Genomic DNA, 27795 nt, shown 5'->3' on the forward strand with positions numbered 1-27795 from the left:
ACGACACACAGGATATCTCCCAACCTAAACGTTCATCATGGCTGACGTTGACACCCAAGAGCTTCAGATGCGCTTTAGCTCTGCGGCGGGCCGCTCGTTAGAGGCGGACGTGCTCTCCGAAATGCAATCCATTATGAGGCTACATTCAATCGACGTGGAGGAGCTCTGGTACAAATGGGAGTCATATAGCATGAAGATGGGCTCCGACGATATGAAATTGAACATTGAAACTGCGAGGAACCTCAAACAAGATATCCAGGATGGATTGGAACGCGAGAACAGGAGTAAAGCGCATGTGCAGACGAATAAACGTGGAGGTGCTACACCGCGAAATGTGATAAGTAATGGGGATGTATTTGGAATGTAGGTAAACCGGATAAGCAGTATCACAGAGTGCTAAACATTGGTTAGATTGGATGGCGTGGTTCCAAATACACCGAGGGTTAGAGCCACGAATAGAGCCAACGGGTCAACCAGCAAACGAAGACTGGAAACGCCCTCTATATCGAGAGTCAAAGCCGAACCAGCAAGCAGTCCTCCTGATTTTAAAACACCATTTAAGCCAGGGGAACAAAACGGCGCAACGTATGTCTTGATAAAATTCCCTTCCAAATATATCCAACTGACTAGGCGTAGAATCGTGTTCAATGACCGCCCAAACGCCGGGCAAGCAGTCGAGGTTCTCAATGACCACTTGCAAGTCTCAGAACCACCAATCGCTCCTTACTCCGAACCTCGTCTAAAAGTCGTTGCCAATTCAGATTTCAAAAAGCTGGCATACAAACCAATGGCCATGAAATCTTCTGAGGCCTCGGAAGTTCTGGATGATCGGATAGATGAATTTATGGCGCTTGTTCAGGGTCACCACAGCCTCGAGGACTCCGCGTTTGGAAGTGCTGCCAGTCAGAATACAAATGAGATAGTGGCGGTTGGACGAATAGCCTGCGATTCCTCGGAAGGAAAGCTTAATGTCTCGTCTCTGGTATTAGAAACTTCACGACGAATGGGTGCTGGCCGGAGAATACCCCTGAAAGTGCACTCCCTCCCCGGATTTCAATTCTTTCCGGGCCAGATCGTTGCACTAAAAGGCATCAATGCTTCTGGGGAATATTTCACCGTGACTGAGGTGTTAGAAATGCCTTTGTTGGGCGGTGCGGCATCAGCAACAGCGAGACTTCGCGAACACACCCAGAGACTCCGAGGAGACCTCAATGCCATGGAATCGGACACCGATCCCTCTCCATTAAACATCCTCGTTGCCGCAGGCCCATACACAGCAGATGATAACCTCGACTTTGAGCCGTTCCACGCACTTTGCAGCCAAGCCGCGGATTCATACGCTGATGCCCTTGTTCTTGTCGGCCCCTTCATCGATATCGATCATCCTCTCATCGCAACCGGAGACTTTGATCTCCCCGACGAGGCCCTCGCCGAACCCGATACGATAACCATGACGACCGTCTTCAAATACCTGATATCCTCCGCCCTGGTAACCCTGGTATCATCTAACCCAAACATCACTATTCTCCTCGTCCCGTCCGTTAAAGATGTAATAAGCAAACACGTATCCTGGCCTCAGGAGCCAACCCCGCGCAAAGAACTCGGCCTTCCTAAATCCGTTAAAATAATTGGGAACCCTATGACGCTCTCCCTAAATGAAATAGCCATCGGCATCTCCTCCCAAGATATTCTAACCGAACTCCGCCAATCCGAAGTCGTAGGTGGCAGGTTAAAAGAGAGCTCTCTCCTTGCCCGATTGCCGAAATATTTAATTGAGCAGCGGAATTTCTTCCCACTATTCCCGCCTGTTGATAGAGGGAGCCTTCCGAAAACAGGGGCAGGGGATAGTAGACCTGTAGGTGCTATGTTGGATACGAGTTACTTAAAGTTGGGAGAGATGGTTAATGTTAGGCCCGATGTGTTGATCGTGCCTAGTGCTTTGCCTCCTTTTGCCAAGGTATGAATATCTTTATCCCTTGTATTCCACCCAGGTTTATTTCCTACTAGAATATTATTAGATTGCTAATATGTGCTATCTCTATGCGAATAGGTTGTCGAGAGTGTTGTTGCCATTAATCCTGGATATTTGTCTAAGCGAAGAGGTGCGGGCACTTATGCTAAGTTAACAGTATATCCACCTTCTTTAACGGACGAGGAGCGAGATTCGCCTCAGATGGTAGGGCACCGGCTGTTTGAGAGGGCGCGTGTGGATATTTTGAGGATATGAGTAGATGAGTAGTCATGATAATGCTATGTTGAGATGCCTTTGGCGTTTAGTGGTCTTAAATCGGGCCACAGGGTATCAAGTGTGGGTTTATGCTTATATTACATATTGATAACTAGCTGCTGCTTAGCTATCTAGAGTCTATTCTTCGACGCTTGTCGCCCTCATAACGATCCAGATCCCTGGATGTACATCTTTTCCTCCGGCTCCTTTCATCGTTATGCCTCTGCCGACTTGGTGATCTAGACCTTGACCGTGACCGTGATCGTGAGCGTGCACTGTCTGCTTTACCCCCTCTAGGGCGATAATGGTCTCCATCTCTGCTGTCACCGCCTTCCCGTAAAGCTCTGGGTCCCTCGGGGGCACCAACAACCTTTTTCCGGTCACCAACAGGCACGCTATTCGAACCACTAGCTCCAGGTCCTCCCCTATCTCTGTCGGGCATAAACCTCTCATCAGCACCAAATCCACCTCCGCCTTTCCGGCGGTCATCAAACACACCCCATCGGCCTGTATCCTCGCTCTTCAGATCCTTATACTTCGTTGCGCCCTTCTTACCCAACTTAGTCATATCCCTCATCTGCAGCGCCTGCGGCAACAACTCCCGATTCTGAACATCATCCAAAAACCTCGAGCCCATAATATCCCTCTGATCTAGCCCCTCGGCCTTCAGATCATCCTGGAAGAAGGCCCCTTTGTGGTAATATTTCTGCATATATGCCATCTTTCCCTTGCCCTCGCTCTCCTCCTTCTGCTTCGCTAGATACGCATCATCTTCCTCTTTCCGCTCTTCCTCGGTGAGGTTCTTCCGGCGCTCGATCTCCTCGATCTCCTTCTCGCGCTCTTCAATAGCTTCCCGTTCCCGCTTGATGCGTTTGAGTTCTCGTAACTTCCATGCCGCGTACTCGGCGTCAGGATCGATATCATCGGTATCATCAACGTCATCGCCCTCATCTTCTTCATCATCCCAATTCCGTTTGCCCGCCTCTTTAGCTGCAAGGTCTTTTCGAATTTGCTCCTCGACTATTTCATTCGCTGCGGCTATCCGCCTTGCTTCTTCAGCTGCAGCTAATTCCTCCTCGGTCTTCGTATCTTTGGAGCCAGCTCCTATGCCACCATTACCGGCAAGTTGGCTCCGTTTATCTTTCTTAATGAACGTAGGTCGCATCATCACCCTCCTCGGCGCCTCCTCCTCCTCGCTACTTTCATCCTGTTCATCCTCGCTCCCATCTTCCGATCCAGATTCCTCTTCCTCTTCGGACTCCGTCACGAATCCCTCTTCCTCTTTTGCCTTCAGAGCCTTTTCCTCTTCTAATCGCGAAGCCTCCCTCGCGATGGCTTGTTTCCGTCGCTCATTGAGATCGACTTTGCTTAGATTGCTTGTGATGCCTGCGGCTGTGGATACTTTTGGCGGCGCGGGAATTGGTTTGCTTTGAGGGGCTGGGGATTCGGCGTCTTCTTCGGAACTGGCTTCTGAGTCGGAGGAGGGTTCTTCGGCGAGGGGTTTCCCAGGGCGATATCTGGGAGCTTTAATAGGATTCGCGGTCATGCGTTTGGGAGGCATCTTGGGGGATGTATGCGGAAGAGTTGGCTGAGTGGTATGGGATTGGAATCTGGAATGTCTGGAGCGCGAACCGGCGAGGTTTTCTGGTCGGCAAGGCTGAGGTTGTCCCAGCCAAATAGTACGTACCTGCTACTAGCGCAATCGAGGAGCTGATAGGCTAACCAAGCCACCAGAACGCTAGAATGAGGTAGGTGATTACATAAGCGAGGGGATCTTTGAGTGAAAGATTCGCCTTAAATAGGAAATAAGTCAACAATACTACAAAAGCCACATCGGCATAAAAGGATGAGGGCAGTCGATATAGTCTTGATTATTATTGTTAAACCTTTCATATTCACCTTGGCTTCGTAGGTATCCTCTAAACCAAAGATTAACTTTCTTTTCCCACATACAAATCCTCGCACTCATGTAATAGAGCTCAAACCATATCATGAATCAGTCATAACGTTTCAGAGTCTTGGGGTGAACAACAACTACAGATCTCGATAATTTTCTCTGCGAAACGCCCTGCAATGCTATCTGTTTGCCCAGTCTCCAGTAGTTTATTCACCCAAAACGCCAAGCCAGCAAACATAACGAACAATCCCTAAGACTTATAAAATCTCATCGTCGTCATCTCCCACGTCGGGGAGAGGAGTCTGTTGTGCCACAGCTTCCATAGGTAAATCTTTCTGTTCGGCTCCACCCTGGACATCAACATCCTCCATGCTTTCAACCTCGTCTTCATCAGTCATATTTTCCTTCTCAATCCTCGCCGCCTCCTCTGCAGCATTCTTCGCAAGAATCTTTTTGTTTAACTCTTCCCAGGCCTTACTCCTCTCCTGCACCGTCCTCGCTCTCCCCTTGCTCTTCTCGACTTTCATCTCCGTCTTATCCATGACCGATTCCGCACGATCCAATCCCTTCTCATGTCTCCGCCGTGCTCTTGCACTCATTACTGATTTCCGCCCATGTTTAGATTTTTTGGTTACACCTGCGCCTTGATGGACTGCGAGGACTGAAGGACGTTGGTTTTTGGAATCGGTAGGAGGTTTGACATCTTTCAGAGATTTGTCCAAGTCGATTCCCGGAGACGAGGCACGTTTCGCAGCGCGGGAATGGATGGAGACCGCTGTTGTACATTAGAATTTGAGTCGTCTAAGATGGCTGGGTATTCTACTCACGAGCTGCCTTCTTGTTCGGTGCCGTTTTTGCCATTTCAAAGATGGGTTGAGGTTCGAAATGTTGCAAGTTGCTACGAAGTACCAGATTCTCTGTGCACTTTAGTGTGGGGTTCCTTAGAAATTTTGGGCTGCCCGGCAAAACTTCGGGCGTTTGTCACATGTACAGGTTTGTCCCCATCGCCAAGCATTCATATGGCCTTGAGCAGCTTTGCTACAACTCACTTTCTCTCTAATTCATCGTGAATGGCTTGATTCTACCTACTTTAGGTACATAAGTAGGTAGGTAGGCAGTGTCTCATACAAGAGGCAATGCATAAAATCGGTCATTCTCGCTGAGCAAGGATTCTAGCTGGGCAGTTCCCTAGCCCTGTATTTGCTTGCACGAAGTTTGACGGCATCGTCTCCTGTGATTAGCAAAAACTGTATCATTGATTTGGTTTCCAAGGTAAATAATTGCCCAGATGATGCTGGTGGGAGAGTCGCACCACACCTTGGCATCTCTAATTTATGTGACAGCGGTAGTATAAGTCAACCGATTATCTCCTTCGTAGCAGTGGTCAGTTCTCCACAAACATTCCCCAACGCAAACCCCAACCACAACACTCACCCTTCCTAGTCATTTTCAGGGCTTTCAAAACTTGTGAGAATCAGACCTTCACTTCAACAATGCGCAAGTACGTCAATGCCACGTTTAAATACAGGGAGTGTAAAATGACGGAGAACAAACAGGTCACGACCTGCCGCAAGATCACCACCACGTGCGACAAGAAGCTCGACCTAGCTTGCCCAGATCTCGAGCTTGACACAAGCATAGTTTTCGGCAGCAGCAACTCCCCGAAAGATTGTCCCCTTTGCCCTGCTTGATTCGGAATGGTGAGGCTCTCCATCTCCACTCATGGCCATCCTCCATAATGCTAACTGGACATGAAAGCAGCCGTTGCGGTACTCGGGCTCTACTGGGGATTGCGTCGCATCAGGCAGAATTCTCTGTTGCCGCTACTCCCAGATAAACAGACCTAGAGAAACCATATCCTACTAAGCACCTCAAGACGACCCGCAGCTCTTCAAATCATGGGCGACTTCCTGCGCAGTTGCATAAGCTTCAGCCCAACAATTCCAAATTATGTCTCTAGCAACATTGCCGTCAAGTGGTAGAAACTTCTCCTTAGCATAGTTGTTATCTACTTCGTCGTCGTCGTCGTCATCATTCAGTTCCGAAAATGATCTTTTCCACACTGTGATTTCATATATCGCCGATCCCAAGGCGAAGAGCTCCCTCTTCATAAGCGGCACGTCGTCGTACTCCCGCCCTCGTGAAGGTAAGTGGTAACGAGACTCGTGCGTCTGGTCCCATTCAAAGTCGAATCCTTCAAGGAGGGCCCCCACAAAATCGCCAAGCTTAATACGTAGTTTGTCGAAGACGAAGAGATTTGTACAGGACAGGTCGCAAGGCATTTCACCTCGTAAATACACATAGCTTAAGCCCGTAGCTACATCGAGGGCCATCTGTAGGCGGTGTTGGATAGGAGGTGTGTTTTCAGCGTGCTTCTGTATATACGCGCGGATGCACCCTAAGGGAGCCATCTCTGGACGGAGCGAGTGGACACCATGGTGCTCCTCTTCGAGTCCGAAGCAAGTCAGGATTCGAGAATGTTTGCCGAGGTGCTCATATACTGTGGCTTCCCGAGCCAGGCGCTCCTCGCACGTAACGCCGTAGTCAAAGACGAGGTTGTCGTCAAACCAGACCTGGTACCCCTTTAGGACAGTTCTATTGTCCGTGGTCGTCACGTAGCATGTAGTGCCGAGCCCAATGACTTTAGGTTGAAGAGATTCTATGGTGACATCTGTATACGAGAAGACAGCGACGTTGGGTAGGCAGGGGCTGAGCGGCTGGCCCGTGACGGACATGGCTAGGGTAAATGATTTCGTTTTGACATGTTGTGATAATTAATTAACGGATAATGGACGACGGTAATCGCAGTCCTGGATATATCAAAGAGCGCGATCACGTACGTGCAGCGCCTTGCCCAAAATAATAATCGCTAAGCACCTCGCAGCCGAGTTCTTTAGGACGCTTTCCGATTAGTAACTTATGATAGAAGGCTGGCCCAGCACCTAAATTGGGTAGCGTCGCAAATACCACTAAATCATTATCCATTTTGAGCAGATACGCTCTATTATTCATGCCTTCCTTACATTTGAGTACATTCGTACCTAGAAATTTGGTTAGCACATGTACGAAATATTACGTTATGCTAAATTTGAAATAGCATACATCGATGGCCCCCCCTTTAGCGGTTGCTTCAACTGCGATGCGTACAAGTTCCTGTAGGTTGAACTTGAGATATTTCTGAGATAGATTACGTGCTTCATTGTAATTGACTGGTCAGCACACATGACCAGTAAGGGGTTGCTATAAGCGGACACCCAGCGATGCCTAGAGTATCTGTAGAGATCTGCCTCCGGAATGTCCTCAACTGTCGAATCAGCAAAATAGATAACAATAGATTGAGCTATGGCATACCAGAGCCATCTTCTCTCATAGCACGGAGAGCAATTGACAAATTGTGTCGAAAAGAGTGTAGTGCTAAAGTGGTCTGAGAGCCTACGATGGCGAGATCTACTTTGAATACTTTTTAGTGCCGCATTGCACTGGCGTTGACACGGGATTGGACTAAAGGCTATACTCCTAGTTAGCCACGTGCCAGCAGAGATATAGCTATATACCTTAGGTAGGTAGGCACCTACATGAGGGTTGTAACTGGAGCCGGGCAACCAGAACGGCTCCCTTGTCCGACCTTAGGATGATGCATTTCAAGGCAGCTTCTTCATTCCCTTCCAGCGCCTTTGGAAGACACGCGACTTCTAGAGGTCTTAATTGATTGAAGAGCGACTTAAAGTATTATATCCAGAAATAGGATTCTTAGAATCCCAAATTGCTGCATCTACAACTTTGTCGTTGAACCTAGGATCGCAGGGGTCTTCTCGATCGCCATCGGTCTGCTGAGCAAATCAAACGCACCCTCGCCCCACCACTTCGCCAAGCTTCAACCTGGATGAACCCAAAGCTTCGACGTAGGATTCTTGCAGCGCATGTGCTACATAATCATACCGTTAACGCTTGTTCTTTCGTACCGGTGGAATCTGTTGAACCACGCAAAGAACCGTGAACCGTGCCCATATGGGTTACCATGAATCGTTACAAGCAGCGAATGCAGGACCTTTTCGACGGTGACCTGGGCATCGACGCTGAATACCATCAAGACTATCGTGGAACTACATATCCATCCTTCACTCAGATCGGCTTTATACTCCCGCTCATACTCTGCCTCATCCCCGTCATCTACCATATTCTTCACATCCTCGATTACGATCTTCTACCTCTCCCTGAGCTAGTCTGGAACTACGTTGTTTATCTCACACCCTCACGACTCCTTGATGCCATCGAAACCTACACGAACCCGCTCCGAATTCCGAATCCCACATCAAGGCACATACCCCGGACTCATGCCGCAAAAAGCGAGGCCATGCGGCGCATATTGGGGCTGGACAAACCGGGTGGGATTATAGGGTCAGTGGCGCAAGCGTCAAGGAGGCGATTATCCTCTTTGCCAGGTATTAGCGTGACATCTTCTGGAGCTGACGGCCGGCCTGCGGGACTGGGAAACTGGGATAATTCATGTTATCAAAACAGTGTGCTCCAGGGGCTGGCGTCACTGGATTCTCTCTCACGTTATCTTACCAATCCCAGTATTGACGTACGGATTGTTAAGGGAAAGGAGAAGCCAGAGATGAAGATGGCGGAAGCGCTGAAGGAGCTCATTGCCACGCTAAACGACCCGCAGAATAACGGAAGAAAAATATGGACTCCTGCAGCCCTGAAGAATATGAGTAGTTGGCAGCAGCAGGATGCTCAGGAGTACTTTTCGAAGGTCCTGGATGAGATTGATAAGGAGGTTGGCAAGGCTGCAAAGTTAGTGCGGAGGTCTCAGGGATTTGGAGTTGAGGGAACCGGATCCTCAACCCAGTCGCAGCAGCCTTTGTCGATATATCGGAATCCACTAGAAGGGTTAATTGCTCAACGAGTTGGGTGCACGAAATGCGGCTATTCTGAGGGATTTTCCATGATCCCTTTTAATTGTTTAACTGTGCCTCTAGGTAAGTCATGGGGCCAAGATATAACCGAATGTCTAGACGAGTACACGAAGCTGGAGAACATCGAAGGCGTCGAATGTGGGAAATGTACGCTGTTGAAGTCTCAAAGATTACTTTCTACGATCCTAGACCGCACCAAGGACTCACCAGATGGCAACCATATACATCGCCAAAGCACCGAGAGACTAGAAGCCGTCAACTCCGCCTTAGAGGAAGATAATTATGACGACAAGACTCTTCTTCATAAGTGCAAAATCCCTCCCAAAAGTCGAGTCTCTGCAACCAAAACCCGTCAAGCGGTCATAGCACGCCCTCCTAGATCCCTTGTGGCACACTTTAATCGCAGTTTGTTTGATGAACAGACTGGCGAGTTACGAAAAAACCATTCTGAAGTCCGATTTCCGAAGTTCCTCGATCTTGGCTCCTGGTCTCTCGGGAGCCTGGGCAGCGGGGATGAGGCTGGAATGGAAGAATGGCTGCTCAATCCCGAGAAACCTATGATTGCCAGCAGTAGTCGACCATCAAGAATAAAGGGTCCGATATATGAACTCAGGGCTGTCGTGACTCACTACGGGCGCCATGAAAATGGGCATTACATATGTTACAGGAAGCATCCCCCAGCTACTGATTCTCGGGATCCAGAAAAGAAAGGGCAGTGGTGGCGTTTGAGCGATGACGACGTAATGAAGGTCAGCGAGGATAATGTCTTGGGTCAAGGGGGTGTGTTTATGTTATTTTACGATTGCATCGAACCAGCAACCCCACTATCAGCCAAGACAGCTCCTCTTCAATCCGCCCCTTCTGTGCAGCTCCAATCCACTGTCCCAGCCGAACCTGTTCCACCTGAGCCCTTACGCGTGTTAGAACAATCGAATCCGGAAGATATAGCTCTCGCGATCAACACACCAATCCCGGAAGTTGACGACACCGATTTCTCTTCAATTTCGGATCAAAATACCATAGACCGCGAAGGAAGTGCCACAACTGCAACCAGCGTCTCTGACTTTAAAGACGAGGAAATTCATGAGGGTGACAAGGACGATTATGATCTGCCTCAGCCGATTATCGTCCCACCATATATTCAGCAAACCGGTGGGAAGAAACAGAATGAGGGCGTTTTACCAGGCTCGACAGGGAGCTTGCTGATGGTTTAACAGCGACACGAGGGATAAGTGATAATGCACTTTATGGGTGGAATGGGATTAGGATCTCCTTTGCATAGCGTGGCGTTTCGGGGCACGGAATGGCAGGAGTTTCTCCGCACTTTTGATAGTGCTGCCATCGGAAGAATGGTCTGGCATTGTATTATTACTAAACCACGGCGTCTCGGGATGGCCCACAGCATCATACCGTGTAAGCCAGCGTTCAAAGCAGAATTGGATTGGCCCCAACTCAGGGTGTAGCTCAATTCAGCATGTATCATATCTACTCATGTATATATGGTTCTAGGTATTACTGGCCGCAACACATGTACCGTACCTACACACAGGCGACGGCATTAAAGGGGCTTGAGCGAGGAGCGCACGACATCATATTGTACGTGATCTCAACTTCTCATAATTCCAAACTCTGTCAGATGAAATGAAAGCGAAAAGAGCTCTTGATTTCAATAGTTGTCTGCCCATTTCTCGTTTCCCAGAATTCCCAGGCTCTTGTGCTACAATAGCCGTATGCATTCGCGAGGCAGCCGAACCAGTACGTACCCATACATTCAGCCCTTCCACTTGTCCGGATTCAGATTGGCTTTCAGATATAAATTTTGCTAAATACTACCAGGTTTGCATATTCTCACTTATCTTGGTAGACCGTGGACGCCGCCGACAAAGAAACAAAAGCCATGCGAAATATCAACCAGAAGCCAAATACGATGTGAGTACAGAGAATCACCATGCAGCAAGTGGTCATTCTAAACACTTAAAGGCGGCATCGACCCTAATCCATTGTCAACTTTTGTCTCTATCTTCCATGGTCAAATCATTCTACGATCACCTAGGAGTTCGAATTATTATCTGCTTTTACGTTAATGTTAGTTTAATTTTCCTGGTATTTGTTATTGGTGGTGCTTCTTGCTCATTCATGGCTACGGGACATAATCCCAAGATGCTACCTCGCATGCCTGAGCCTTGGAAATCGACTATGGGGTATAGGGTGCTTGTTCGAGCCATCTCTATCAAATATTGTTTTATCGTTACATCTTCGTCTTTCTATGTTCATTCATTTATTCCATGTACACTATTCCTAGTTCTCCCAACCCAAACAATTATCTCTCCGAAGTCTACTCGCCTCGGGGTTTTAGCAATGGGCGTCTATATAATGCTCCTCGCTACGGCAACTTCTTTCGCTTTCATATGGTTTATGTATCCAAACTAGGGCTCGAAAACACTCAGACGTCCGAAAGATTCTCTCACAGGCAGCTTCGAATATTAGAAGCGAGCGAAATATGCACACATCGCCAACCAATTTTGTTTAGGAGAATATACCTCTTCATATGTTGCGCTGATCTCAAAGGTACCGGAACTTTTTACAACGCAAGTGGGCACTGGAATTATCACTTCTGGGTAGTTGCCGGCTTTACAAAAACTAACTAGGCCGTCATCCATGCTGAGTTGGTTCGTGAGGGATTTACGGGCCGACCCGTTCGGGGTAACACGTCTAGTGCATTGGCAATGGAAAGGAGGTTGACAAAAAAGGAATAGAGACGCCATATAATATATAAAGGTATAGGTACCTAGGCTTCACTTTCCAGGTAGGAAGTCTTCGCTCAATTCCAGAAACATGACGATGAACAGACTTAAATTCTCATTCTGAATTGCTGCATTTGGAGTAGGCAGACCTAGTATACAGCCTGGGCGCTGAGAGTGCCTGCCAGATATAATTAGTCATCTACGTACGTACATTTGCAGTTGGTAGGGTCGTCTGCACTTGGCGGTCTGGTGTAGTGGTGGGCAATCTAGGTGATATAGTCACGAAAAACCACCAGCTTTCTCTGTATATCTACCGCCTTGCAAGTTACAGCGTACGATTCACTCCTTGTAATTTCGATCTACTTCCACCCTCTGAATCGGCTAAATCCCCGAACGAAACGCGTCCAACAGGTAACGCGCTCCTATGTTTTGATGCGATCCAGCATCTAGGACAGAACCCTGCAGATTCCCAATCTAGATTTGCTCTACATTGCCCTCGTCCGAAATCATAATCTTCGTCCTGGTGCTCTCATTAGGTCATCGGATGCACTATGTCAGATACAGACCTTGATAAGAGGATAGTATATCTTGCCTATCGCGACATTTTCAAAGATAAACTTGCAAAGCTAAGGAAACGGAGTAAGATACGCAAGGTAGTGGAGAAGCACAAAGATCACCTCTACTATGAGCAATCCGCCGTATCAGTGGATACGAGGAAAACCTGCAGGATTTTAGGAGATCTTCTAGCAGCGGGTTTATTTGAATCAAAGTCAGCAGCGGAGGCTACTTTCCCCACGCTCTTGTCGCCTAGTGGGCTTGGAAGCGATACTACTATGCCAAATAGTACTTCATCAGAGAGTGCTCCGGTGGCCAGACAGTATCGCGTTGACAGAAAGTCGGGACGCATCAGAAAGCCGACTCGAGTTACGACAAAACCCATCAGGGCCAAGCTGAAAGTGGGCGATGGAAAGGAGGCTGTGCCCAAGGAAGTTTTCTGCGAAGGTATATATACAAGTCTTCCTAATAATCCTATATACTAGAGTCCAGTAGCCAGCTGACCCAGTCTTTAGAAGGGGAGGGTAGAACCCACCAGCTGATTGATAATTCCCGCCACAACGCGTGTCCTCGGTGTCCTTATGTTGCCGATTTCGACACGGAAAGACAACTTGATCAACATCATTGTATACATAACAGTGGCACCGGCTCCCGGATTAGTTCGAATGCTCTCTCTATTAAAGAAATTCTAGTCGAATACCTTGGCCTCGATCGCTCGGTTATTACACCCGTCTTTGCCTTCGCTGTTCGTCATCGTTCCCAGCAACCTACAGTTGATTTCATTGTCAGGCATACCAAAACAACTCTAGATGAAGCAATCGTCTCTGCGCTACTTGCCGCTGCTCTACGTCTGTTGCCAGTCGAAAACACGCCACAAGGTGTGGCTAGGCGAATCGAGAAGCAAAGAGTACGGACGGTTGAGGCGCAGATTGCTGAGGATGCCTTCGTAGCAGGCTTCAGGCGCCTTGGATATGACTTTCTCACTGAGAACGAACAAAAGGCCTCATGCCGCTCGCCGACCTTGACCCCGGACATACGATTCAAAGCACCGACCCTAGTCTGCGGCCATCTGTGTTGGTGGGTGGAGTACAAGGACTTCTTCGGTTTCCGAGCGAACCCTTTTGTGGCGCGCTCGAACAAGAAGCAATTCAGGAGGTATACGATGGAAATTGGTCCCGGTGCTGTCGTCTACAAACTTGGATTTGAGACCGGATACGTTGATATTGAGGGTGTGAAGGTACTTCGTGAAAGAGAGGCGACCCAAAGTTTGACGGCGCAGCCAGTGCACTAGTATTATGCTAAATTTCTCGCACTCTTTATCACAAGTGTTTTTTCAAACATTTTAGCTTAAGCTGGGTGTTAGCTTCTCTATATATTCCCCAGGACTATGCCTGTTGTCGCCGATCAGTTAATTCCACAAATGACAAAACGTTTTCAACCCTATTCCTAGCTACTAAGAGCCGTCTTGTCATACACAAATTGTTATTATCTAGAGTGTAGGAATTTTAGTAATGCACGTAGACACAAGATAGAATATTATATCTAAAATTCTAGTGTAGATTTTATATCTATTATATCTACTCGGGTAACTCGACTCGACAAAATATTTGCTTCCTAACAAATGTGTGTTAACTCCCAAGTCCAAAGCTTGTAGAAGAATTGGTAGTAATAAGACAGCAATGTGAGTGGGAAGAATTGTAAAGAAAATGATATTTTACCATCTCCACGGATAATGGCGGTTGCTACGTCCATTTTCAAGGTGATTAAAGATATTACCAAGTACCGATGTTGATTTTACGATAACCTTAGAGCCAGGAGGATCAGTTGAGTTGGATTCTACCTTATCCTTTACCACCCCCCTTTATACACGTGGTCCTTGTGTTTAAAGAGGAACTGAACATCCATATCTATAATCTCAAGCCAAATCTCCTTTAGCCACCTCGGTGTCGTCTTAATATAACTATAAAATGTAGTACAATCGGAACTACCTTTCGTCGGTTGCCTTGATGCTGTCGCAAATATTATCCCCTCACACGCCTCATTATAATCCACCTGCACAACTGTTATAACAATTTCATCCTCTTTCTCGGTTACCTCCCTATAGTCTAAGCCTCTCCGAATCTTTGCAATAGCTTCGGGAGCATCGAACAATGTCTTGATCGTCTCCTCGTTAATTACAACAAAATATCTATGTCGCATATCATGATGCTCGTGGGTCCTCTCCTCCTTACCTTCCTGGTATTTCACAGGCCAGCCGTATTTAGCTCGGAAATGTGTTCGCGCGTCGTAGAGGCTTGCGGAGGGGAGTCGGATGTATTCGATGTGGAGTGGGATCTTTACTCCGTATGGCTTCTCGGCCTCAAAGCGTAGGTAGGCGGCGATGTATGACTGGAATCGCTCGCAAACGCTCTTGTCGAATGCTTCATCGGTAGACGCTTCTAAAGTAGAGGTGGCGGTGGAGGGGATTGGATATGTGGTGTAAACTGTGAATCCCCAGTGTCCTTCAGATTCTTCCCTTTCGAGGTTTTTGACGAAGCGTTCAAGCTCATCTGGGATTTCGGTTTCGTCGGACGTATCTGACATGGTGAGGATTTGACGGGTTGGTTTTCTTGTTTTGGAAGGTTCGCAACTAAGCCCAGCTTAAGCAGCACAGGCTACTAGGTACCTATGTATCGTATTATTTCGCTAGTCATTGCTACTGTATACAAGGACGTTGGTGATTGGAAGCCGTTGGCTGCTGGTGGTTAGCTGGAGGTCGTCCAATTTAGCCCCTGAGTTTCGGCTTTACTTAAATCCGATCCACCCATGCGAGCCATGCTACCTTGATAGCTTTAGAGCGTGAAAGAGAAGCTATTCTCGAGCGACAAACCAAGTGTCCGTGATTCGCTGCTACGCAGTTTACGTACCTAGATAAAGCTTAGTTTTAGTGCCATAGCAGAGCCGAGACACGTGGTGGTGCTTAGCGATCTTTCATAGGACGTCGCCAAAAGAAGCTTGCTTAGATGTGGTGGTCTCCGAGCAGTCCAAAATCCGCAGTATGGACACCTTCAGAGAGGATCATTTATTTATATGCGTCCCTGCTGCCCTTCCCAGGACCCCACGGCTGTGCGCCACCATGGTTCAGTGACCATGCTGAGGGAGTTCTTCGTAATGTCCGCTTACGAGAGGTGTGGGAGCACAAGTGCGCCGGCGCAGGGTCTGTTTGGAACTTTGGGCTGAAGTTTCGAGGATTACACTATGAGTGCGAAGTATTCTCGCAGTGGGCCCCCTGGTCGTAAGGCTATTTTGTATAGGAGGACAGGGGGCCCACGATTACAAGTAATTAGGGGGGGGAGAGTATGAGTGCGAAGTACCAAGGTGGGTTGATCGGCTGCCACCTCAATGCTGTCTTACTCCCTCCAGAGTACACCCCAAATACCATTGCAGCCTCATCCATGCATGGCATCTACGATAGATCACGACAACGCTCTCTGACAATGTCCGCTTCTCATCATCATTTACCACCGCCTGACCGGAATAAGCCACATTTTGCATACCAAGTCGCGGGGGAAAGGCCTTTGCAGTTTGGACTCAGTGTTGTCTTGTCCTGAGCTGGGAGGCCAATCACCCAGAGACTCGAAAACATCCCATCTCGGAAGCAATCTCCGCTTTCTGGTGGAACTGTTCGAGTTTCCATGGGCGCCGCCCGTTAATATTCCGAATCATTAATATCTGCCCGAGCCCTTATATCAATATGCCCGAGTTTACTGGCAATTATTTTAATACGCGCTTGGTTGAAGCGGCCGGAGAGGGCGCCCTTAATGAAGTTGAACTTTGTCTTGCTCGAGGCGCCGACATCAATACCAAGGATAGTTATGGAATGACTCCTTTATATAAAGCAGTATTGTTCGGGCAGTATCAAATCGTGGAGTTCTTGATGAATCAACATGAAATACCAGATCTCGAAGCTACGGGCGAGGATGGAGAGACCCCTCTTTGGAGAGCTGCCACGATGCCAGATGAAAGATTTTTGGACCTCTTATTGAACAAAGGCGCCAATGTTAATTTTAAAGGGCGAGGTGGAATTACACCACTATACCGCGCGGTGTTATGGAATTGCGATAAGGCTGTAAAGCGCATTTTGTGGGAAAACCCCGGTATCGAGATCAGAGACGATGATGGAGAGACCCCTCTTTGGAGAGCCGTCACTGAAGGAAACAAAACGACTGTGAACCTATTGCTGAGAAGTAACGCAGATGTCAATGTGAAGACTCCGAATGGGGCCACGGCGCTCTTACAGGCTGCCATATGTAATGAAGCGGACATTGCTGAGATTCTGTTGGACAATGGGGCCAGACTTGGAGCAGTCGATGCAGAAGGAGATTCGGAATTGAGCCACGCGGCGTTCCATGGAAACCTCCAACTTGCAGAAAGTTTGCTTAAAAAAGGTGCAGATGTTGGAACAGCTAATGAAGTTGGCATGACACCCTTTCTCTGGGCTGCTCGGGGAGGCCACGAACCAGTTGGGCATTTGCTGCTTTTGGAAAAAGCTGATCCTGCAGCAGCAGATAATGACGGGTACACAGCATTGCATTGGTCTTCCATTTCAGGAAGCGTCGCCTTCACTGAGCTAGTACTTAAGGATGGCGCTCCAGTTGATGTCGATCAGCAATCGGGCCCACGTTTAACTATAGAGGACAAACAACCAGAGACGAAGATTGTGCCCACTAAAACTGGAGTTGGCATCGAATCGAAGTCAAAAGCTGGCGAAACCGCATTACACATTGCGTCGGTGAATGGAAGCGAAGATGTTGTAGCGGTTTTGTTACGAAACGGCGCCAACATCAATACACGAGATGCTGCACAGTGGACAGCCTTGCACCATGCATCCAAGTACGGACACACTAAGACAATGGAGCTACTCTTGAACAGGAAAGCCGCTCTCTTGACGGCAAAGAATTCCGACGGCAATACTGCCTTACATCTAGCCAGCGACAAGAAAGGTGAAGGCCCGATTGCATTGCTGCTGAAGCATTTATCAGAGGGGGTTCGCAATATCATCGCGGAGAAAAACCTCAACGGAGAGACTGCACTTGCAATCGCAACCGATGCAGGCAACAAGACCATAGTGCAGCTTCTGGTGAACAATGAGGCTGATATTTCTCTGGAAGAGATGGAAAGCGGACAAAAGTGGCCGAAGATGGAAAGACCAAATCCGAAACAGGTCGAGGCAATAGGTGCCCTGCTCTTGGACATTGAGTTCAACCTGGAGGAATCCACCAAGAAGACCTTGTATTGGGCTGCTCGTAATGGCCACATAACGCTGGTCCGGAAACTAAGAACCCACGCTGCGCTTAGAGATACACTTTATTGGGCCGCTGTTGGTGGTCAAGAAAATATCATTGAGATGTTGCTGCATGAATACGAAAAGACTGATCCTAAAATGATACTCTCTGACGATGCTGGCCCCAAATCTGTTCTGGCAGCGGCCCGGAACGGGCACGAGCAGGTTGTCCAGCAATTACTACGAAAAATGATGGGTTTCAGCGGCATCGGATTTATCGACACGCGCACCCTTTCGCTAACGAAGTCATGGACTCCGCTTCATTGGGCTGTCAACTATAATGATCCAAGGGCAGTGGAGGTGGTGAGATATATGCTGATGAACGGGGCTAATCCTGAGGCTACTATAGGGGACGAAGGGGAAGGCGTTTTGACCGCTGTGAATATGGCTAGACGTTTGAAGGATGGTTTCCATCTCGTCCGAACAATCGTCAGCCTATTGGAAACGCCGCTAAGGCTTCCTCGGAAACCTATCCAGTTAGTTGAGCCGCATTTGGGACCTGGTGGCCTTCAAGAGGTCTGCAAAAGGGTCCATGCAAATATCATTGACTTTTACCCTTCGGATGGTCGTTTCTACACACTCGAGAGAAAAAGTGCTGTATATGATATTATTTATAAAGAAGGTCCAGAGAAGATCATGTCCCAAGCAAGAGATAATTGGAATATCAAGCTCCAGCAGCGTTTCCGATGGATTCATATCCCTGCCAACAATGTAAGTTAAATTATCCCTGCCAACTCGTCCAGTAGCGTACTCTAACAAAAGCCTCGAGTAGTGGATATGGGTAGAGGTATGAATAGTCAACATTGCTTTCATCTGAACTGCGCTCATTATCGTACAGGACCTCATGAGAAGAATTTCATATGAATCCAAGCAATCCGCCGGCGAATATACAAGACTGAGGCACTTTGTGGAACAGAACCGCCGTGAGCATCTTGGAAAAACTCAATGCCGATTTATGTATCCAGCTCTCACTGTAAGGGCTTGGAAACTGAACTATAATAAGCGTGAAATCACTGACAAGAGGATATAGTTTGAGAACAAGGATTTTCACACCGGAGGCGGAGCAAACATCACCACGCTTCAAAATCAAGCGAAGAAAGAAGAACTGGGCAAAATTAAAAAACCAAAAGGGTCACAGAAACCCGAGAACCCTCCAGAGCCTAAAACCAATAAGACGGGCGCTGTGGCCAACACTTCCAAAGGTATAGTCGCTGGCCCTGTTCAACCAAGGGGACAGTACGGAGGCCCTACGAATCTGTACATGTCAGATGCTACCAAAGAACGCGGGGGTAAAGAAGTGAGAGGTAACCTGCAGGACGTGGAGGATCGGGTGCAACTGACTACAATCAAAGATAACAGTGTCACGAAAAACGACAAGGAAACGAAAAATCTCGAGCGGCGCGCTGAACAGCCGGAACCCAAGCAGCACCACACAAATGACCAGCCAAATAAGGAGGTTCCAAGATCAGGCCAGGGGGAGTCCATGTGTGAGCCCGCAACGGTCCATTTAGAAGGCTGTAGAATGGCCCTATGCGTAAGCAGCTCCTGGCCGATATGAATTAAGACACTACAGCATTTTTAATGTTATTTAGTTGCCATATCTCACGTTTCGGACTGTAAAGGCCCACCGAAAGTTACGACAAGCGATCCGACTGGCGGAGGAGGTCCATCGTATATCACCCAAGAGCAAGAATCCACAAGAGAATGCAGTTTTGGAGGACTTTGTTCGACCAGCCAGATTGGCCCTCCTTACGAACGCGATTATGCAGGGTAATAATCTACTAGAGAAGACGCTCTGTGACTCCAAGAGGCTAAAGTTGGGCTCTTGTACATGCGACGAACTCCAGAGGCTTCGAGAGGCGATCGCTAGTATCAACACTAACGACAACACGAGTCTAGAATCGAAAGAAAATCTAAAGTCAATTGAGAAGTGTCTCAAAGAGCTGAGGATGGAAAATACTCCTTCCGAAGTTCTGGAGTGGCGTGAGAGGCTTCAGGACTCTATTGACATCGTCAAGCAAGGTATGAAGAACCGTCAAAATGATTCGAAAACCAACGGATTGTACCAACAGTACCTTCGGCCTGGAGAGGAAAAAGGTATTCACACGTCTCGATCGATCGACCAGTACTATTACTCGTCACTTGCCGATACCAGTCGGCGTGATGCGGATCAGGTCGTACGTCGATATCAAACTCGGAAGTGGGAAGAAGAAGCGGAGCACAACCATGGGAGCAACAGCAAAACGCCAGATGATGATTCTAATTTCCAGATGGGAATGGTGGACCAACTATGGCTCTGGGTCATAGATGATAGTAGGTTTCTTCTTCGAACGCGGTTCCATTACTGACTGCTATCCTCCAGAGACCGTGGTCACTTGCTTCCCAAAAAGTTGTGGCGGAGAAACCAAGGAGAGCAGCCGGCGTGAGCTGGTTGATAAAATTCGCCTGCACATACACGAAGATACGCGCCCAGAAATTTCATCGATTTATCATCTTGCTACAGTTATAACGAGCTTGTGTGCCGGCTTCATAGAAGACTGTCACGCAAGTCTTCCCGACGGACCTGAATCGTTCCTTCATATGTTCTCGGGCTCTATTAGTATTGTGGTAAGATAAACCGTGAGCTTGTTCTCACTTTATTTTCCTCTACTTATTGTGTCTGACTTTTATCACGTAATCTGTAGACAGATGAAGAGGTTAGGTGCTTCGAGGTCTTCAAACGAGAGATTAGCAAACATGAGGACCCCCACGAGATGGACGATACTAGTTCCCATTCCCATGGGTTGGACCTCCAGAAAGATATCAAGCTACTTGAGGAGATCAAGGATATTCGCGATGAACTCAACATTCTTCACAGTATTCTCGAAGACCAGGAAGATTTGTTGCAGAGGTTATCCACCTTGATTTCCCAACCAGATACAGTGGCAGAACAGAAAATCGAGAAAGACCCTGTACTCAACTACTACCGAGAACGCAGTGATATCAAATTGCGAATTGAGAAAATCCGGAAATTGCAGATGGATGCTGGCACCGCGTATAATTCGGTGAGTTCCCCCAATACTTTGTCTACAACGGAGAACCTAAGCTGATCTACGCAGCTTAATCATCTCCTGGATCTTAAGCAGAAGAATGCGAACATCATGGAAGCTGCTCAAGCGCGGATACAAACTGAGCAAACGTTTAAGCAGTCGATAGAGACCACAAAACAGGGAAGGACGATCCTCGTCTTCACGATTGTTACGATTATATTTGTAAGAAGCCTCTGCAATTATGCTTTTCGAAATGCTCACCAAGTCACTGCGCTTTAGTTACCAATGTCCTTCCTATCATCTTTCTTCGCACTAAACATCAAGTCATTCCCGCACGCAGATGGAAACCTGTTGTATACATCGGATTGGATATTTTCAAGAATATGTTCGTGAAACTCTTGCGTATATACTAGTCAAAACGGCTAACCTGGCTATAGTTGGCACCTCTGCAGCGCTTACTATTCCCTTAGTCCTCATAGCCATATATATCAACAAGTTGCTAGATCTATTTGGACCTGGTCCTCGTGCCTCCCAAAACAAGGGTCCCAAACAACCTTCTTCGCCCATCACCCAGAGACTAAAAAACGTTGTGCCTAAAACGAGTGGTACTTCAGGTCTAACTCAGCTGCGGGCCAAACTCAAGCCAAAATTTATATACCGTCGACACAGAGCTTCCCCACAAGCGGAGTCCCGAATTGAGCGGGGAGAGGGTAAGCCGAGTAAGGTTGTTGTCGCTCAGTCGGAAGAGATTTTAACTGGCGATTCGTCTGAGAAATAATAGTCGAATATTTCTTGGATTTATATAGTAGCCTTTTCCTCTTGGGTGGTTTATTATTTTGGATTTTTCGTGCTATCAAGCTTGGAAATAGTGCTTATTTAATTGTCTTTCCGTTTGCGGCTTTATCGACCCCAACGGTATGAATATATTTCTAAACGAGATATCTAAAATTAAACCTATGAAGATGGTTTGATTTGGATTTTATCATACAAACTAGAGTTAATACCTACTATCAGAGGTCTCCTGACCTCCCAAGAACTTTACTTTGCGCCTCAGACTCCGACTGTTACCAAAACATTATCTCTCTGGAAACTATCAGGTGTAACTACAAACATTGACAAAGTAATTATTATGAGCCGGGATTTAGTTAGGGGCATCCTTTCTATTTGGAATATTTCTTGAATGAAACAGGTATACTAGTCGAATATAATATCTTCCAATATAGCCTCCCTTCTTATTGGGCTATGGCTTAGCCGTTACAGCTAATTTATAAGTACAATGTACAAACAGTTACCTCGCACAGTGTGCTGTCTTGATACCCAGTAATCGCATGACATGTATATAACTCATTCCGCTTAGCGTCGAACTATCTAGTAAGAAACTGGCTTCATGGAACAGATGACAATCTTTGATATAATATTAGCAGCTACACCTTTATGTAGCCTTCTATACACTAATCGCCGCGTTTCGACTCCCTCCTACTTCCCCTACTTCGACTCCGCTTCCTGTCATAGTCACGGTCTCTTCCCCTTTCCCTATCTTTATCCTTCTCCCTCTCCCTATCTCTACCATGGCTTCGACTTCTATCTCGCCGCCTGTCTCTATCTCTGTCCCTGTCCCTCTCCCTCTCCCGACTTCTACTTCTATCTCTCCGACTGTCCCTATCGCGTCTGCTATACACGCTACGGCTCCTACTCCTAGCCTTACGGTCTCGATCCCGGTCTCTGCTCCTATCTCTTCTACGACTCCTATCCCGGGACCGAGACCTTTTTCTAGTCTTCAGGTCGCCGTCTTTCGGGTGTCTATCCCTATCTCGATCCCCATCATGGCCCCTATCCCTATCACGGTCGCGGTCACGATCTCGATCCCGACTCCTACTCCTGTCTCGACGGGCTGTGCTACTGCGCCTGGCAGCGCCGGGCACATAGCGATCGATATTGACCGGACTAGTAGACCTTTCTCTCCTGGCAGTAGGGGGACGTGATCTGCTTCGATCGGCTCGTGAAGATCTGCCGACCCTATCCCGCTCGCGATCCTTCGAATCCCGCCGGCGAGAAGAGCTTGGTTCATCCTTGCCATGAGCTGCAGGTAGGCTCGGGTTGGCGTTGGCAGTTTGCCTATCCCGTTCTCTCTTCCACTCACCCCACACTGGGAGCGGGAGGCCCTTTTCTTGTGCTTCATTCCTAGCGGCCAACCATTCCTTGGCCTCCAGTTCACGCTCTTTGATACCCTGCAGCTTGATAGCTTCTTGTTCCTCTCTGCTGATTCTAGGACTGGATGCACGAATGCGATCCCTGTCTCTATCGCGACGGTCTCGACTTCGACTTCGCGATCGATAGCTTCGTCTCCTATCACGATCACGAGACCGGGAGCGATCCCTGCTATCTCTCCGGCGCCGGTCTCTACTGTCTTCACGTCGATGGTCCCTATCTCTGCTATCGTGCCGTCGCCTGTCCCTGTCTCGACTGTCACGCCGGGTACGGCCTGAGTCTCTATCGCGTTCCCGACTATCTCGTCTTGAGGAACGTACAGATTCTCGGTCTCTGCTGTCACGGCGACGACTTCTGCTTCGACTTGGCCGCCGAGTTGAGGCTCTATCACGGCTATGGCTCTTCTGACGACTCCGCCTCTCGCGACTATCGAGTTTCTCTTCTTCAGCCATTTTCGGAAGGGGCGTCTTAAACCCGTCTGCATCGACCTTAGCTGCTTTTGGCCCTGTTGGTATTTTCTTAACTTCTGTAGATTTGGAGTCTTTGGAGATGGGCTTGATGGCTGAAGCTGGCATGGCTTTTCGAGGGGGTGGCGCTAGAGTCTCGTCGATGTCGAGCTCTAATTGATGTCTTGATCGCTGTGCAACGCGCTTGCCTTCCTTCAGAAGATCATTGAGAGCCTCCTGCTCGAGGCGTTCGATATCCTCTTTGGAAAGCTCGGCCTTTGGGATTTTGGTTGGTTCCTTGTCATTTCTGGCTGAGGGCCGGCGGGCAGAGTCATCATCGTGCCTTCTGTGCCGTTCGTCTCGCTCTCGGTCGTAGTCTCTCTCGCGATCTCTCTCACGGTGACGATCGCGATCCCTAGCTGCATCCCTCTCCCTCTCCTTCTCCCGCTCATGTGCACGCAATTCTCTCTCCTTCTCCTCCTCTCTTTCCCGTTCAGCCTTCCTCCTTGCTTCTCTCTCTACCCGTCGTTTCTCCTGCTCAGCTTCAATCTTCTTCTCCTCCTCCTTCCGCTTTGCCCGCTCAATCTTCTTTTTCTCATCCGCGGCCTCTCTCTCCATCTCTCTCGCCTCCTGCCTCTTCTTTTCTCTCTCGGCTCGTCTCATTGCCGCTTCTTCGGCATACTGCTCCTCTGTCTTGCTACCCCTCAACTCTTCCTCGGCTGCAGCTTCCTGGCCAATATCTTCGGCCCTGAGCCCTCTGACCCCACTCACGATGGCGGCGAGATGTGCATCGATAAGCGCATCAATCCTCTTTTCCGCCTCCTGATAAACACCCGCACGATCCACGGCGCCCTCAATAAGTAACGTCGCTTTGCCTTTATCTAATTTGAGAAGCTGTTCCGGGTTTTTATCAATCTCGGCTTCCGCAACTTTGAGGATCTCATCTTTAATTCCGGCCTCGAAGTCCTGCGCATTCATCACTACCATTAGCCTCGTGTACATTCAATGTCAGGAGAGGGTAAATGTTGAGGCAAGGAGCTCAAGGAGGGATGCGTACACTTCGTTCCAAGTCCTCCCACACTTGCTTCCGCAAGGAGTCATAGCCGCCTTTCTTTTTAAACCTATGACTTAGCCCCTCGATTGCTCCGCGCGTCGCAGAAGTGAGTGGCAGATCGGAAGTCTTCAGCTTTTTCCTGCCTGTCGTAGGATCAAAAACGGCTTCCTTCGAGGGTGCCATTTTTGGGAGGCCACAGAGCTGGGTTGTATTACAGCATGGGCTGGTGTGTTGGCCCTGGCCGAGAGGGAATTAGAAAGGGCACTTCAATGTTGATAGTGGGAAGGGATTGTATGCGCCCAAGCTATAAGTACAAGTTGTAGGCTCTCGATAGGGATTAAGAGTATAAGTTCGCGATTTGCTAGATTCACGCCGCGCCACGAGATCACGTGCGATTGAGCTAGCGTCGATCGCTGAACCTTGAGCTCCAACGTCAAGTTGAGATATTGAGGTGAGAAGTTACAAATTATTGCCATTGCTGGCGAACCACACCATAAACTCCCGCCCCATCGCAGCATTCAACCAAGCACATTGGATTGAAGGCCTTCTCCTCCTGGAAACTCCCTAAATCAGGCGCTTTCAACCCCCACAATGGTTCACAAAGTTGTCTTCTGGACAGGCTTCGGTATGCGCTCCGATCCTCCCTCTTACATTGCCCCCCACTAATCCCACTCTCTCTTAATAGGCCTCGCAGTTCGCGCCTGGCAATTGGGCCTGGAAATGCGTCCCTTCTTTAACCGTGGCTCACTATGGGGATACCCTCTGTATGGCGGTCTCGGCGCTAGTTTCGGTTATTGGCTTTTGGGCGTGGATCAGAGACAGCAGACGATTTTGCAGGCGAGGAAGCAGCAATTGTTAGAGAAGAGGGCGAGGAGGGCGGAAAGGGAGGGTCTTGAGAAAGTGCAGGAGTCCTGATGAGTGGGTGGAAAGGGGAAGGAGGGCTGGAAAATTGAGCCATTGTACAGAACTGGGCTGAGGAGGATGTGCTACAATAAGATGGCATTTCTACGGTTAACAATTAAACAACGGCTTGCGGAAGACAAATAAAGACATTCGGATTCAATTGTTCTGGGTGTTTCGGGTGGTCCGGATCGTTATAATAACTTACACCCGCTGATGCTGTAGCCTTGCTAGGCTGTAATGTAGCTATGGGCCCTTACATCATTATCGATCAACCCATTATACGGATGAGCCACCCTAAGCCCCATGGCCCGATATGATTGTGCGAATGAGGCTTAATTATAGCCAGATGGTGATTTCCCCTGCCCTCACCATTTCAACCTTGGCTCTCGTTGCCTAATCTGTGTAAAACCGGCACCGATGTAGGCGGTACATTTCCAGACTCTGTAACAATCATCTGGATATACTCTGCCGGTGTGACATCGTACATCAGATTACACAACTGCAACTTCTTCACATCACCCCATTTCTCTAACGGCCCCCCGGGAATGACCAGCTCGTCTGCAGGCGCAATCTCATTATGGACGATAGAGTCAAGAGCCACTCTCTCTGTGAACTTTATCGTTTCGCAGAGGACGAGCACAGGTTTGTCTGCCTCATTTGCTTCCATCGCAACGAGAGCCGTCCCAATTCTTGAAAATAGCCTTCCATTGCTCATCATAGCATGAGCCCCCAGTAAGACCTTTGTCGCATCTTGGATATTGTGACTTAGCCCATTAATGAGACAGTATTTGACTTCTATACCTATGCCCACCAAAGCTGCAGCTAGATGTTTTCCTTCATGTAATGGCCTGGAGTCGACTACTATAACTCGGAATTTCCTACCCTCCTGGTGTGCTGTCATTAGCGTCCTCTGGATGACACTGCTCTTTGCATATGTGAGGATAACGTCGCCGTCTTTTATTTTTTCAACAGCACTGGAGGCAATGACCTGGTCGGCAAATGTGACTCGCTCGCGGATAAAGACATCGATAGCGTCACAAAGACCCTTTTTAGCCTCCGCATCAGGAACGTCTATATCGACTTTTGAAATCTCGAGCTTAAGCCAACGAATTGCGTTTCCCATAGATATAGATAGTGGTCGGCAAGCGGCGAGATATTCGATCTGAGGGGAGAGGACGTGAGATGTGAGATGTCTAGTGAGGGTATTTCCTGGTGGGGTTGCATATGACTCGATAACCTTATACAAACATTAGCAGCAACCCTTTAACAGACAAAGGCAAAAATCCCCCAGGGGAACGAACTTTCTTAAACGCCTGCAATGTCGCAACAAGCCTTGCACAGCTCCCGCAGATGGTGTAACTGCTCATCTGTAATCCCAGTGCCAGAACTGCAGGATGAACATCCTTCCCCGCGCCCGCAATGCTCGTCACTCGCGGTTTATATAAATGCCTAAATAGCTCCACCGTCTTGTCTTCTTTCTTAGGTGCCTCGGGAGTAGCTGCTGCCGCCGGCCGTTGCGATCTGACTGGAAGGTCTCTTGGAGCTGCAGCTGAGCTGGGCCTTTTCTGCTGGGTCTTTGCGCCTGTCGTAGTGTCACTTTTGACTTTTTGGGCTGCTGGCGGAACCCCAGCCTGCTTCTCTTGGATTGTTTGCGCCCTCCGCGCAGCCTTCTCAGCTTGCTTTTGTTTTTTTAATTCGGCACCCGAGAGTCGTGGCGCAGCAGATTCCGGTTGGGTAGGCTTGGTACTAGGATTTGGCCCGGCGGGCTCTACAGTCGCGGATGAAGGGGATGCCATTGTTCTGGTGTTCTTTTGAGGTGATGTGGTGACGGGAGTAGTATTGTATGAACATGACTGTTTGCGCTTGTTCCTCTCTCGGTCGGAGTTAGGCGAGTTAGGCTGAGGAATTAAGCTTCGGACGATAAAAATTTAGCGGGGGCTGGAGGGGTCGGCGAGGCCCAGGGGTTGCTCCGATGACAACTCAGTTCACCTTCATCTCCTCCAATACAATACAACACCACCAAGTTGCTACTACATCTTCCCAATACAAAGGCTCTGGTCAAAAGCCCTGATATACGCTAAGCAGGGGGAGCCAATGCTAAGGGCTATGAACCCGTCACCTAGCAACGGGAGGAGCCTGAAGAGCCTGGAGGATATTCGGCTACAGCGTGGGCTTTAGGCTTCAGCCCCTAAAGCTGAGACCTACAGCGCCTAGAGATGCCCTAATGTTACGGCAGTAACTGTTGCTCTGCCAGCCTTTGACCAGAGCCTTCGTATCTCATCCTTATATACTCTATACCTCCCCTAAGCATCTACTTTCACGCGCCCTTTATGGCTCGCCTCGAAACCCCTCATACCGTATCAGATACGGGTAGCCGCACACAGACACTATAAGATCCAAGCGGGTTTCTAGATGACCTCAAAGATAGTAGGGTCTCAAGAGCAATTGGTAAATGCTCTCAGCTTTGGGGCTGCATTTGGGGGGATT

At 48.5% G+C, this 27795-nt stretch overlaps 11 protein-coding genes across 11 annotated transcripts; 5 read left to right on the forward strand and 6 right to left on the reverse strand.

Moving 5' to 3' along the window:
* Positions 1–37: 37 nt before the first annotated feature.
* On the forward strand, positions 38–2227 carry BP5553_03757 (DNA polymerase alpha subunit B; the record flags this gene model as incomplete). The annotated part of the gene is made up of 4 exons (XM_032012380.1): positions 38–363; positions 412–585; positions 637–1957; positions 2051–2227. 4 exons carry the CDS (start codon positions 38–40, stop codon positions 2225–2227), a joined length of 1998 nt encoding a protein of 665 aa, XP_031872073.1.
* Positions 2228–2354: 127 nt separating this feature from the next.
* On the reverse strand, positions 2355–3788 carry BP5553_03758 (uncharacterized protein; the record flags this gene model as incomplete). The annotated part of the gene is made up of 1 exon (XM_032012381.1): positions 2355–3788. The coding sequence occupies one exon, from the start codon at positions 3786–3788 to the stop codon at positions 2355–2357; it is 1434 nt and encodes a 477-aa protein (XP_031872074.1).
* Positions 3789–4381: 593 nt separating this feature from the next.
* BP5553_03759 (Uncharacterized protein) lies at positions 4382–4985 on the reverse strand (the record flags this gene model as incomplete). The annotated part of the gene is made up of 2 exons (XM_032012382.1): positions 4382–4899; positions 4952–4985. The coding sequence occupies 2 exons, from the start codon at positions 4983–4985 to the stop codon at positions 4382–4384; spliced, it is 552 nt and encodes a 183-aa protein (XP_031872075.1).
* A 1010-nt stretch (positions 4986–5995) lies between these two features.
* BP5553_03760 (Kinase-like protein) lies at positions 5996–7109 on the reverse strand (the record flags this gene model as incomplete). Its single annotated transcript, XM_032012383.1, has 2 exons — positions 5996–6861; positions 6965–7109. The coding sequence occupies 2 exons, from the start codon at positions 7107–7109 to the stop codon at positions 5996–5998; spliced, it is 1011 nt and encodes a 336-aa protein (XP_031872076.1).
* Positions 7110–8142: 1033 nt separating this feature from the next.
* BP5553_03761 (Cysteine proteinase) lies at positions 8143–10260 on the forward strand (the record flags this gene model as incomplete). Its single annotated transcript, XM_032012384.1, has 1 exon — positions 8143–10260. One exon carries the CDS (start codon positions 8143–8145, stop codon positions 10258–10260), a length of 2118 nt encoding a protein of 705 aa, XP_031872077.1.
* A 2081-nt stretch (positions 10261–12341) lies between these two features.
* Positions 12342–13636, forward strand: BP5553_03762 (uncharacterized protein; the record flags this gene model as incomplete). The annotated part of the gene is made up of 2 exons (XM_032012385.1): positions 12342–12792; positions 12861–13636. 2 exons carry the CDS (start codon positions 12342–12344, stop codon positions 13634–13636), a joined length of 1227 nt encoding a protein of 408 aa, XP_031872078.1.
* A 557-nt stretch (positions 13637–14193) lies between these two features.
* BP5553_03763 (uncharacterized protein) lies at positions 14194–14928 on the reverse strand (the record flags this gene model as incomplete). The annotated part of the gene is made up of 1 exon (XM_032012386.1): positions 14194–14928. The coding sequence occupies one exon, from the start codon at positions 14926–14928 to the stop codon at positions 14194–14196; it is 735 nt and encodes a 244-aa protein (XP_031872079.1).
* Positions 14929–16078: 1150 nt separating this feature from the next.
* On the forward strand, positions 16079–21475 carry BP5553_03764 (uncharacterized protein; the record flags this gene model as incomplete). The annotated part of the gene is made up of 10 exons (XM_032012387.1): positions 16079–18379; positions 18441–18455; positions 18507–18641; positions 18699–19202; positions 19261–19981; positions 20031–20275; positions 20353–20712; positions 20767–20919; positions 20977–21082; positions 21135–21475. The coding sequence occupies 10 exons, from the start codon at positions 16079–16081 to the stop codon at positions 21473–21475; spliced, it is 4881 nt and encodes a 1626-aa protein (XP_031872080.1).
* Positions 21476–22148: 673 nt separating this feature from the next.
* BP5553_03765 (uncharacterized protein) lies at positions 22149–24588 on the reverse strand (the record flags this gene model as incomplete). Its single annotated transcript, XM_032012388.1, has 2 exons — positions 22149–24317; positions 24409–24588. 2 exons carry the CDS (start codon positions 24586–24588, stop codon positions 22149–22151), a joined length of 2349 nt encoding a protein of 782 aa, XP_031872081.1.
* Positions 24589–24996: 408 nt separating this feature from the next.
* Positions 24997–25320, forward strand: BP5553_03766 (putative NADH-ubiquinone oxidoreductase 14 kDa subunit; the record flags this gene model as incomplete). Its single annotated transcript, XM_032012389.1, has 2 exons — positions 24997–25030; positions 25091–25320. The coding sequence occupies 2 exons, from the start codon at positions 24997–24999 to the stop codon at positions 25318–25320; spliced, it is 264 nt and encodes an 87-aa protein (XP_031872082.1).
* Positions 25321–25681: 361 nt separating this feature from the next.
* On the reverse strand, positions 25682–27104 carry BP5553_03767 (uncharacterized protein; the record flags this gene model as incomplete). The annotated part of the gene is made up of 2 exons (XM_032012390.1): positions 25682–26545; positions 26610–27104. The coding sequence occupies 2 exons, from the start codon at positions 27102–27104 to the stop codon at positions 25682–25684; spliced, it is 1359 nt and encodes a 452-aa protein (XP_031872083.1).
* Between the last annotated feature and the right edge of the window lie 691 nt (positions 27105–27795).

Source organism: Venustampulla echinocandica (assembly GCF_003357145.1).
Source record: "Venustampulla echinocandica strain BP 5553 chromosome Unknown scaffold_1, whole genome shotgun sequence".
Taxonomy (NCBI): domain Eukaryota; kingdom Fungi; phylum Ascomycota; class Leotiomycetes; order Helotiales; family Pleuroascaceae; genus Venustampulla; species Venustampulla echinocandica.